This window comes from Strix aluco, chromosome 6 (assembly GCF_031877795.1).
Source record: "Strix aluco isolate bStrAlu1 chromosome 6, bStrAlu1.hap1, whole genome shotgun sequence".
Classification (NCBI taxonomy): domain Eukaryota; kingdom Metazoa; phylum Chordata; class Aves; order Strigiformes; family Strigidae; genus Strix; species Strix aluco.
Window position 1 is genome coordinate 25,565,820 of NC_133936.1, and position 11,273 is coordinate 25,577,092.

At 56.7% G+C, this 11,273-nt stretch overlaps 2 protein-coding genes across 4 annotated transcripts in view; both read left to right on the forward strand.

The window, feature by feature from the left end:
- Positions 1–3,842, forward strand: part of HOXD3 (homeobox D3) — a 31,855-nt gene extending 28,013 nt beyond the window's left edge. For all 3 annotated transcript variants that reach the window (XM_074829170.1, XM_074829171.1, XM_074829172.1), the window contains exon 4: positions 381–3,842. In XM_074829170.1, coding sequence (XP_074685271.1) covers positions 381–1,132 — 752 coding nt within the window. In that variant the 3' untranslated portion in view covers positions 1,133–3,842. The remainder of the gene's footprint in view (positions 1–380) is intronic.
- Positions 3,843–9,985: 6,143 nt separating this feature from the next.
- On the forward strand, positions 9,986–10,822 carry HOXD1 (homeobox D1). Its single transcript, XM_074828298.1, has 2 exons — positions 9,986–10,409; positions 10,548–10,822. The coding sequence occupies exons 1-2, from the start codon at positions 9,986–9,988 to the stop codon at positions 10,820–10,822; spliced, it is 699 nt and encodes a 232-aa protein (XP_074684399.1).
- The last annotated feature ends 451 nt before the right edge of the window (positions 10,823–11,273 follow it).

Genomic DNA, 11,273 nt, shown 5'->3' on the forward strand with positions numbered 1-11,273 from the left:
GCCGGCCCTGCGCCTGATCCCCTGCTCCTCCAGCTGCCATCGCCCCCGCCCCCCGCTCGGGGTCCCCGCCCCGCCGGGCGCTGCAGGTGGGGCGGGCTGGGGGCTCCAGCCCTGCTCCCCCCGACAGCCCGGCGGCGGCGGCGGGCGCGGCCCCGACGGGTACCGGCAGCTCCTGGACGGGGGCCGCTGGGGGCCTCCCCGGGGGCAGGCAGCTGCGGGGGGGTGCGTATGCCGGGCAGGGAGGGGTGGGAGGCGGCCCCCGGGTCTCCTGCGCCCTTTCCGCGGGCGCCGGCAGAGCGGGAGGGGGCGGCGGGGCTCCGGGGGACCCCGGAGGGGCTTTCGGGGGGGGACCAACGGCTCTCTGTGCCTCTTCCCCGCAGGAGAGAGCTGCGAGGACAAGAGCCCCCCCGGGCCGGCCTCCAAGCGTGTGCGCACAGCCTACACCAGCGCGCAGCTGGTGGAGCTGGAGAAGGAGTTCCACTTCAACCGCTACCTGTGCCGGCCGCGCCGGGTGGAGATGGCCAACCTGCTGAACCTGACGGAGCGGCAGATCAAGATCTGGTTCCAGAACCGCCGGATGAAGTACAAAAAGGACCAGAAAGCCAAAGGCATCATGCACTCCCCCGTCGGACAGTCCCCGGACCGCAGCCCCCCCCTGAGCGGCCCAAACCACGTCGGCTACTCCAGCCAGCTCCCCAGCGTCAGCAGCCTCGGCTACGACGCGCCCTCGCCCACCTCCTTCGCCAAGCCCCAGCAGAGCATGTACGGGCTGGCCGCCTACACGGCGCCGCTGAGCAGCTGCCTGCCGCAGCAGAAGCGCTACGCGGGCGCGGAGTACGACCCCCACCCCATGCAGAGCGGCGGCGGCGGCTTCGCCAACCCCAGCCTGCAGGGCAGCCCCGTCTACGTGGGGGGCAACTTCGTGGACTCGATGCCGGCCTCGGGCCCCATGTTCAACCTGGGGCACCTGCAGCACCCCTCCTCCGCCAGCGTGGACTACAGCTGCGCCGCCCAGATCCCCGGCGGCCACCACCACGGACCTTGCGACCCCCACCCCACCTACACGGACCTCTCCTCCCACCACACCTCTCAGGGACGGATGCAGGAGGCGCCCAAGCTCACGCATCTGTAGCGGGGCGGCGGCCGGCGGGGCCCGCTCCCCTCTCCATTACCTCACTTTTCTGACGGGACAGTGTTACTTTGCTCTCGAGTGCCAACAGTGTTAGTGGATTTGTCTCCCCTAGCAGCCCCCCTCTTTCTTTCTTCCGCAGCCCCGGGTAGGTCCGCGAGCGGGAGCCTTCCTCTTAGAGCTGTGTTAAGCATGACAGTGCAATATCCCGCAGACCGAGGGACTGATAAGCTGGTAATGATGTACTTGAAGGTAAGTCTTAGAGATGCCGTAGTGTTAGCAGCGCGTCATGCTGAGGTGTGTTAGACCAGCCGTGGGCGGTGGGAACTCGCCCGCGCGTGAGCTTGTTTCAGAGAAGTTAATTTATGAATTCTTCCGTGACGTAAGGATCGCGTCGGACTAAATGATATGTATTTATTATTTTAAGCGAGACATTTTTGTATCACTGATTATTTATCCTCGTCTTAATGTATTTATGTGGGTATTTGTAGAGTTTCTTCACCGATGCTTCGGGAGAGCGATTCAGGTCCATGGTGACTTACATTTCACCTATTTAGTATATTCGGTCTGAGCTAGTTGAGAGAGTAGTCTTGAACAGTTGTAACAGTGGCTGGTGTTTGTAGTTTATGTAAGGATTAATTAAGACAGCAAGTCGTAAGTCATTAATAGAGTAAAACAAACTGTGGCATCGCACAGAGAGCCGTTACACTTAAAAAAAAAAATCGAAAGTATTTTTAAAGTATTTATTTCTAAGCGGCTGGCCCCACGCGAGCGCCTCGGTGGCTTGGCTGGCAGCTGGCTCGGCCGGGTGAAGCCACCCTTTCGTTGGAAGCGCCGCCGCTTTGAGGAGCCGATCCACAAAGCGGGGCGCTTGGCCATCTTGTTCGAGATCAAATCCTGCATACAAAAACCTCGGTGAGGTTAACGGTTATTTATTGACTGGGTATCTATCGCACATATTATTATTTCGGTGGGCTATTTTCTTCTTCTTCTTCTTTTTTTTTTTTTTTTTTTTTTAAATTACACTCTGGCTATCTGAAATAGGAAAGAAATTAGAAGCTTAGAACGCAAAAAAATTAGAAACCCTCTGATAGTGCTAATTTCATTAGGGTCTCCATAGCAATCCGCGCAGCAGCTGCCGCCTCCTTTGTTATTTATACTGTTGTCTTTATACTAACCATAAATCAATTTTTTAGACATCTTTGGAAGCCTGAGCTTTTCCTCTTGTTTTTCATAAAAATAAACTTTGAAAGAAAATTGACAATCAGATTTAGACAGCCGAAGGCGGGGTGCGGCCAGCGGCCGGGCGGTGCGGCCGGGCGGTGCCTCCGCGCTCCCCCGGCACCCGGCGAGGACGGTCCCGTCCCCTCTGGCCGAGGCAGAGGGGCACCCCCGCCTCTCTCTGCCAAGAACGGGACAGCTAACACGGGGAAGAATTAAAAAAAAAAAAAAAAAAAAAAAGGAAAAAAAAGAAAGGAGAAAAAAAAGGAACGATGCTCTGAACCTCGTGTTTCCTCCTCTCTAGTTACACGGCTGTGTTGAATCCCTCGCTGGATTTACAGAGATACTTCTTTTGTAAACGTTGTCATTAAAGTCTCTTCCAAGGCTATTCTTATCTCTTTCTAAAAGTGTCGAGTTAAAGATTAATCCGAACTTCTGTATTCCCCACCAAACCGTCTGACACCACTTCCCAGTTTGACAAACACTGCAGCTCCCACTCCATCCTCTAATGACAGGACCTGGCATTCCTATTGTGAGAAATATTTTAACTCCTCCAATTCTGGTCAACACAGGCAAGTTTTCTTTCTTTCTTTTCTTCCTTTCTTTCTCCTCCCTGCTTTCTTCCTCGCCTATCGGTATTTGTGTTTGTCTGGACAGTAACGATTCAAAATATTACTTAGGGTTTTATTTTCCCCTCTGCGTGATTTTAACAATGTTGTGCTACGTTGAGAACTGTATATTTTGTTAAATTTCACTTTTACCCAAGCAAATTTGGACATATGTGTTGTAGATCTGTAAACAAAACAGAACAGAATAAACTACTTTGTTCGGAGACATATTTTAAACATTTTGAGCCCTAAAATTGCTTTCTATGGAAGTTTTCACACAAATTGTTTCTTAGAAGCTCCATCCAGGAGTAAACAAAACACACAAAGAGCACAAAAAGTAAGGCTAAACACCAGTTGTGAATTATACTTCTATAATATTCCATAAATATATATATTTGTTTGTATCTCTAAAACTTTATGTAATCAATGTACCCACGACTGAAATTGTCCATGTAGGTTTTTTTGTGTGTTATTGAAAACACGACGTATTTTGCATCACCTGCTTCTATCTGCGAAACGGCAAGGCACCACCATTTCTGCAGGGCCAGCCCTGCTGTAACCCCATGCGCTTTTCCCAAGTGTTTCCCACCTTCGTGCTCTGTAGGCTGTTCTTCAGTGTCTGCTCTGACTTACACTATTAGTCCTTCATTAAACCTGTTCAGAAAGAAGAGGCCGTTTATAGGTAGCCCTTCCCCAGATCTGAGGAAGAAGGGGGTTTCAGAGGAACCCTGACCACAAACATGGTGCTACTGAGGCACACTGCCCTGAATTATTTTCATATTGCAGAAAGATGGGGTTTGCAGACTTGGTTTCCAGTGGGGGAGGAGGAGGAGCATGTGCGAGGGGGAATCTTCTTGTAAATAAATTCACTTTCCTCTCCGTGACTCTGGCAGAGGTGTCTCGTTTGTAATGCGATAGAAGTCCGTGATGATAACCTAATTATTAGAAGTAATGTTACTTTAGCGAGATCGCTGGCATTTTTACAATGTTTGTACAAGCATCAGCAATCTAGAGGAGAGAGGCACTTTGGCACAAGCCAGACTTTTTCTTGGCCCATCGTTTAAAACCCATAAATTATAAACAAACCCCTTTCACACTCAATAGGAACTCAGCTCCCTTGCAACAGCATCTGATGTGCTGAACTCCGGTCACTTATTTAAAACACAACTCGTCAGCCAAGGCCAGGCCTGGGGCTGATCCCAGCCTTGCCTTTCTTCACAAATAGGAGCCATCGCACCCCTTTCCCTCCTTCCCTGCTCCCTCCATATGCTCCAGACCCATAACAGGGTCACTGAGCCAGGTCCTCGAAATGCCGGCAACGCCGCAGTGGTGTTTGGGCTAGGGAGGTGCTGACAGCACCGGTTGAGAGGTGTCAGGGGTGCACTGAGCTTCACCGAGGCCATGCAGGTCCTCCTGTTCAGACCAGTGGGTCTTGGGGTCTCCACTTGTTGGTTTGGCCCTTACAGTAACCCACCATTTAACGGGGCTGCAGCAGTTTCCCCACTGCAAAAAGGAGATGAGGCTTTGTCTTAGCTCTGTGCAGTCATTGCAGGGCTGAGCTGCCACTTTGCAACCTGTTTCTTTTGAGGGTGGGTCCCATCCATGTCCCTCTGTCTAGGGCCTGGTGAGCAGCACTGGGGCAGGGGGACCTAGGCAGGCACAGCCAGGGACTCCCCAGGATGCCACTGTCTTGCAGGTGCCACTTGTGTGGGGCTGGGAAAACAAAGCCAAATGCCTCCTGCTCCATTAGCAAGTGCTCCCTGGGCAGAGTGCTGCAGGCTCCCAGCCCTGGTCCCTGGGCAGGCTGGGGAGGGACTCTGGGGCACCCCACATGGCTGCCACCATGGGACCACACCTGGGTCACCTGGGGCTGCAGGCAACCTTGTCCGTGGGTGAAGAGGAGGCAGCTGGCTGCACACCCAGGAGGCAAGGACAGGCAGGGGGGAGGCTGCCTAAGAAAGAAGGAGCCCACCATCACCAACTAGAAGTCCCCTGACCTTCTTGGGGACCAGCTGGGTCACTGGAGCTCCATGGCAAGAAGTCTGAAGGCAGGATCCACCACTGGGGTCTCTGCACCCCTCCACCCCTATGGGAGGCTCTATGAAACAGCCTGCAGGGAGGCCCAGGCACAGAAGGGACTAGTTGGCTAGGGAAAAAAGAGGGTAAAGGGGATGGGGCTGCTGGGCTACCTCTGGGAAGGTGCCTTGCTGACAGTTTTCGGCCGGGAGGGAAGGAAGGAGCTGCAGGTCGTGATGCCATCCTTCTATGTGCCAGCCTGACATGTGCACCCAGCGGCCGCACACAATGGCAGTCCGGCGAAGGCGCAGTGTGCTGCGTGGTGGAGGGGCCCAGGCGTCCGGCACTGCTGCCGCAGACCTGCCTGGAAACAAAAGCTGGAGCCAGACGGGCAGCACAAAGGGGCTGGTGCTGCCGGGGCAATTAGGGCTGCGGTGGTTGGTTGGGCACCACGTGATGTTATATATTGATGAACTGGCTACCTCTGTTTTTAAAAGGCGTGAGAGGGGCTGGACCAGAGCTCCGTTGGCTGCAGCCACTTTCCAGGGACTGAGCGGCAGGTTAATCCCTGAATGGGCGACAGATCCCCATTCCCATGTGAGCAGTGGCAGTGGGTACGCTGTGGTCCTCGCTGGGAGTGGGGCTGGCGGGGGAGGGAGGGGTCTGGCTCTATTAAGGGTCATCAATCACATGATGAGCACTTTTCACTCGACAGGGGTTCCTCCTACTTCTGCTTGGGCCTGAGCCAGCTGGGGCTTGACCTGGCCAGCAAGAGGCAGAGCCCAGTCCTGGAGCCGAGAGCCATGGAGTAACGTGGCAGGATGGGAGCGAGCCCCTTCGGTCGCAAAGGCTGATACGCAAAAGGGGACACAGCGAGGTGTCTGTGCCTGCACATCCTCTGTAGATGCTGCTTTGGAGCAGAGGTGGGCCTTTGTCTCCACCTTCAGAGCCCAGGGTCCTGGAGCACCCTGAACTGCTCTGGGATGAACCCCAGAAAGGCTCAGCTGCAGTGACCATAAGCACAAAGCTGAATGAAATTATCATGGGATCTGTACTAGGCAGGATGGAGGTCATCCAGGTAAAATTACTCCTGAATGTACAATTTGAACACTAGAGCTAATTTGTTACTTATTTTCTGATGTGCCAGTTTTCTTGAAACAGCAGTTTTGGGAGAGGATAGACATCCCCATGCTGAGTGAGGTGCATAGCCTCGACCTTTCCTCCAAGGAACCTGGGCTATCTTTTAGGATCTTTGGGAGCAAGAAGAGCTAGGCGAGGCAGAAGGCTTGGCTGCAAACCCTTTGACATCTCTGTTTTGCACCCAGCAATATGGCTTACCTTGATACCTCTGGGTTATCAATACGTGTAGTTTTTCCTTCTTACCAAATTCACAGCTGGGGGTCAGGCGTTACATGGCACAGGGGCCCGTGTGGAATCACTCATCTGGGGAAATCCTTACAGAAGGAGGAAGAGACTTTCCTCTTCTTTGTGTTCACGTAGAGGATCTTTGTAATTAATCCCACGTACTGGGAGAGCAGAGGTCCCTGTCCCAGGCCTGGTGAAACTACCCCAGGGGTCAGCCAGGAAAGGGGAGCTTGTTGTAGGGAAATATCAATGGCAGAGGGAAACACACCTTCCTTAGGAAGAACATAAAGTGCCCTGACCACCTGGAAGGGCTGTGCTTGTGCTGGAGCTGAGCCCGGCTCCCCTGGAGCTGCAGGACTATTCCCCTTCTTTGCCCTGGGATCTCTATACATCTCTGCTTTTATTTGCATTTTACAAAATCAACTCCCCAGAGCTTCTCCTCCTTTTCTCTGACAGCCTTCCTCCCAGGGGCCTTTGATGGTTTGCCTGTGTTAATAGGGCCGCTGCTTAAATCCCCAGTGTTCTTTCACCTCTCTTCGGGATGCTCATCCACACCCTGGCTGTCTCCACACAGTGGACGTACATCCCCACGTACCACTGAGAACCAGCTCTCCTGGCCGGCAGTGTCCTGGCAGCAGAGGGGCCAGGACCAGGTCACGCTTGAACCAGACCTTTCACATCAGTTTCCTAAGGGCTGGGGAGAGATCTGTTGAATCTCCTGTGTCTTAGTTACTGTGACAAGCACAGAGGGTGGAGTCTTGCTCCAGAGAGGAAAGGCAACATGCCCCAACCTCTGAGTGGTCCCTGTGGCTCAGGGCTGCCACTGCCACTGCTCAAGCAGCCTCCCCAGGGCATGGCTGGTAAGTGTCTGCACTTTGTCGGCTTTTTGGCTGGGCTCATTCCTACATCATGTCTTAATTTCACAGTGGCAATCTCAGGCTTTGCAGTGGCCCACATGTTTCCAGAAGTGTGGTGGCACAGGGGCTGGTTTGGTCCATTGTTCTCACAGAGAATTCTGCCCCAGCAGCTCCCCTGGCTCATGCCATCACCACACTGCTTGCACAGATGTCCTGAAACCTCCCAGCCATTCTTAAATTGCCTTTGACAGCATCATGTTCCTCCCACACTTCTTTTTAACCCACTTTTCTTCTTCCTCCTTTGACTTCCAGGGACTCTTCCCCATTAGAACTCTTGCAAAAAACCAGCTGCAGTCACTCAACTTCGTATCACTGGGACTTAGCTAAGTCTCAACATTGTGAAATTCAGGAGTGTAGAAAATTGCAGCCCCCTCAAAAGCCAGAGCAGCAACAAGAGACGCTTTGACTGTGTTTAGCCACTGAGTTCTGCTTTCCTCATCCCTGAACAGTCCTGCAAAAACAAACAGGTAACAAACGAGAAACTCAGTAACAGAATCCAGCTGGGTGAATGGAAAGATCGTTTCTTGGTGTGAACATGGACAGCTCTTCTAGTGTTTAAAACACAGCTTTAGCTGTAATTAAACCAGTTGCGTTCTGCAAACAGAAGACTCAAGTAAAGCAGCAGCCCTCCTCCAGAGCCAGTGCTGTTTGTTTCACTGGGGGCAGGAGTTTTTACAGCAGGGGAGACTGAAGAGCTTTGCTGAGTGGACAGCCTTTCTTTGCTAAAGAGAAAGCCTGGGATTCCCAGGCTTCTGTGTTGTCAGAAGATGGCATTTTCCAAACTGCTCTGATTGCCATGGGTGTGCTGAGCAAGTTTGTTATCATCCAGAATTTAACCTCTCCCTCAAAATGTAGGTTTCCTGACTAGGTGTATTTGATTTAATCTGTTCTTCTAATTTATACCTGTATCCCTGCAAATAGAAAGGTAGGAGATAATCCATTATTAATGAGGCAGGGTAGCACGGCCCGGAACAGTGAGCATGTCTGTGTCTGGAGAACACCTAACTTCGGGTCTCTGGGCTTACAGTGACTGCTCTGTCCATAGACTCTGAGTTCCAAGCATGTTAAAGCAGTGATCTGTATAGCCAGCCTTTGCTCAGTAATGGTTGCTTTATAGCAGGTGGGCTGGATGAGCTGGGGAGAAAGTGGGGCTGATAGAAGGCCATGGTGCTGGCCAGAGCCCATCTGCAGGTGAGTGTTTCCCTGTCCTCGTGGGCTTGTGTCTGCCTGTCCCAGGGATGTATCCTCTCAGGGCCTCTGCAGGAAAGAAACCCAGGCCTGCTCTGAACCATTGGCTGGTGGGGCAGCTGGGGCTGAGCTGCAGAGCACATGTCTCTATAGGAAAGAGTTGAGGCTGAGTCGGTGAAATGGTCTGATTGTGCCTGCCCACGATGTGCCTTCTCTGCCACCAGCCCAGCCTCTGAAATCTGCAAAAGACCCAGTGGAATTTTTCCTTTTCTGGGGATCCCAGTTGCCCTTGGGTGGTTGGCACCGTGTCTGGTCCTCGCAAAATTTGTGGTCTCCTCCTGACCACAGTGAGCAGCACTTTGTTCCAAGAGCTTGTAGAGCTCTTTGGGCTGTTGAGTGGAAGGCACTGAATGATGGATGAAGGCATTTCAATTTCATGCTTTTATTTAGAAATAAAAAATATTTTTGATAAGGTACCGCCCTTGCATTTCCCAGCTGAGTCCACATCCACCTCCTAAGACTTAGAAGGTTACATGTCTAATTCGAAGCAGTACGATGTAGCCCTTCTTTGTGTTCCTTGTCTGTCCAGTCCCAAGTCACCAAAGCCCAAGCATGCTCTCTCCCCAGCGCACCCTTTTGCTGTTCCGAACTGCACTGACACATGGTTACCGGTTGACAAGTTGGATGAAACACATGATTACCCAAATCGAGCATATGTGTAGCTCAGACTGGATGGCCAAATGTCTCTTGGAGCCATTTAGGGAAAGACGATCGCTTCTGGAGTCCACGCTTCACATCCTCCACGCTTGTTCCTGTTCCCTGCCATTCCGGGGGGATGAAAACCAAGAGAGAGAGTTGGAGGGTTTGGCTGGGCAGTGCAACTTGCTGCACTCTGCCAGCTGCAAGCGCTCAGTGAACAATGCCGAATGGCCAAGGGAAAAATGAAAGCCCATTAACGGGGTGAGCCCGGGGATTCACTTTGGAGAGCCTGCAGAGCACTTATCTGATGGAGTGAGACCATTAAGCGCCGTGAGGTGCAGCACCCCCCTCCCCTCCCCCCCGCCCCGGGTGCGGACAGCCTGGGGGTGCCTGCGCAGCCCGCCGCTCCCCGGGCTGCTCCCCTGGGCTGCGTGGGCTCCCGTGGGAGCCTCCGGGGGCCTGGCCGGCGGCAGGGCAAGGGGAGGGGGCACACCTACCCAGGGGCGGGAGCCCGGGGAGCGGGAAAGCGCCGGCTCACCCACCCTCCGAACTCCCGGCCAGCGGCTCCGCAGTGCGCGGCGGGTCCGGCGAGTCCCGAGCGAGCGGTCTGTCCCGGGGGGGGTCCCGGGAGGGCTCGGGGGGGCTGCCCACCCGCAGCTCCGCGCCGGCCCTGGGCAGCCGGGGGTGGGCAGGGAAGCCGGCGGCGCCCGGGACCCCCGGTGCGGGCTCCCCCCGCCGGGCTCCCATTGGCCGCGGGGCGGGACGTGCCGCCCCGCTCCCGGCCCTATATCAGGGCAATATTGCCCCGGCGGGGCGCGGGGAGCGGCGCTGCCCCGCGGGCCATGGACCTGGGGTACTTTCCCCTCGCCTTCCCGCCGGGGCTGTGCCGCGGGGCCCCGCAGCCCCCCTACCCCCGGCGGGGGGACGGCGCCTTTCTGGCGCTGGGCACCGCGGCCAGCGCCGCGTCCCCCGCGCCGCCTGCCTGCGCGGGGGCGGTGGGGTACGCGGCCGCTCCCGCCGCGGCGCCGGGCCCCCGCTACCGGCCGTCCATCTTCCCCGGGAGCGGCCGCCCCGCGCCGCCGCCGCCGCCGGAGCCCGGCCGCCCCTGCCCCTGCCCCGGCGTGGGAGGCGAGGGGCTGCGGCGCCTCTCGCCCTGCCCCCGGGCCGCCCCCTCGCCTGGCTCCCCGGCCCCGGCGGCGGCGGCGGTCCCGGCGGCGCCCCGCACCTTCGAGTGGATGCGAGCGAAGCGGAGCCCGCCCGGGAGAAGTGAGTGGGGCGGCAGGGCGCGGGCGGGGGCTGCTCCCATCCCGGCTCCCCGTGCTCCCCCGTCCTGCCCCGGCCCCGGCCCCCGCCCCGCTCCCTTCCCCTGCCCCCGCTGAAGCGCGGTGTTTTTCGGCGTTGCAGGCGGCGCGGCGCCGTGCGGGGGGGAACCTCCCGCCTGCTCCGCACGCACCAGCTTCAGCACCCGGCAGCTCACGGAGCTGGAGAAGGAGTTTCACTTCAGCCGGTACCTGTCCCGGGCCCGCCGCCTCGAGGTGGCCCGCTCGCTGCGCCTCCGCGACGCCCAGGTGAAGGTCTGGTTCCAGAACCGCCGCATGAAGCAGAAGAAGCGGGAGCGGGAGGCGCTGGCCGCCCCCGCCGCCGCCCCCCACCCGGGTGCCCCGGGCGGCCCCGCGTGAGGCCCCGCCGCCCCCCCACGGAGGGGTCTACCGGGGACGTCGGGGCTGGGCGCGAAGCTGCGGCCGGCGGGGCACCCGAGGGTCCTTCCACGCGGGACCGCGGCGATGTAGCTCCGCTGTTTTTTCTGTTGCAACTTATTCACAGTTTTATTTCTGAGGATTCAGGGAAAGGGGCCAGCCCGACGCGCCGCCGCTGCTGAATTTCGGGCCCGGGTCGAGGCGGCGGGCGGGTGCGGCTGGGAGCTGCCGGGGACTGCCGCTCCCCCCGGGGAGAGCAGCGAGCGGCTCCGCCAGCTCCCCCGGATCCGCGGGGCGGTGGGTGCACGGGGGGGCCGCCCCAAGCTCCCCACCCTGTCCTCGTTTTGCCTTTAAGAAAAGAGAGCTTCGCAGGCTCAGGCGAAGTTCATGCAGAAGAGGGGGAGAAGCCCCGAGAAGACAGAGCAGAGGAGAG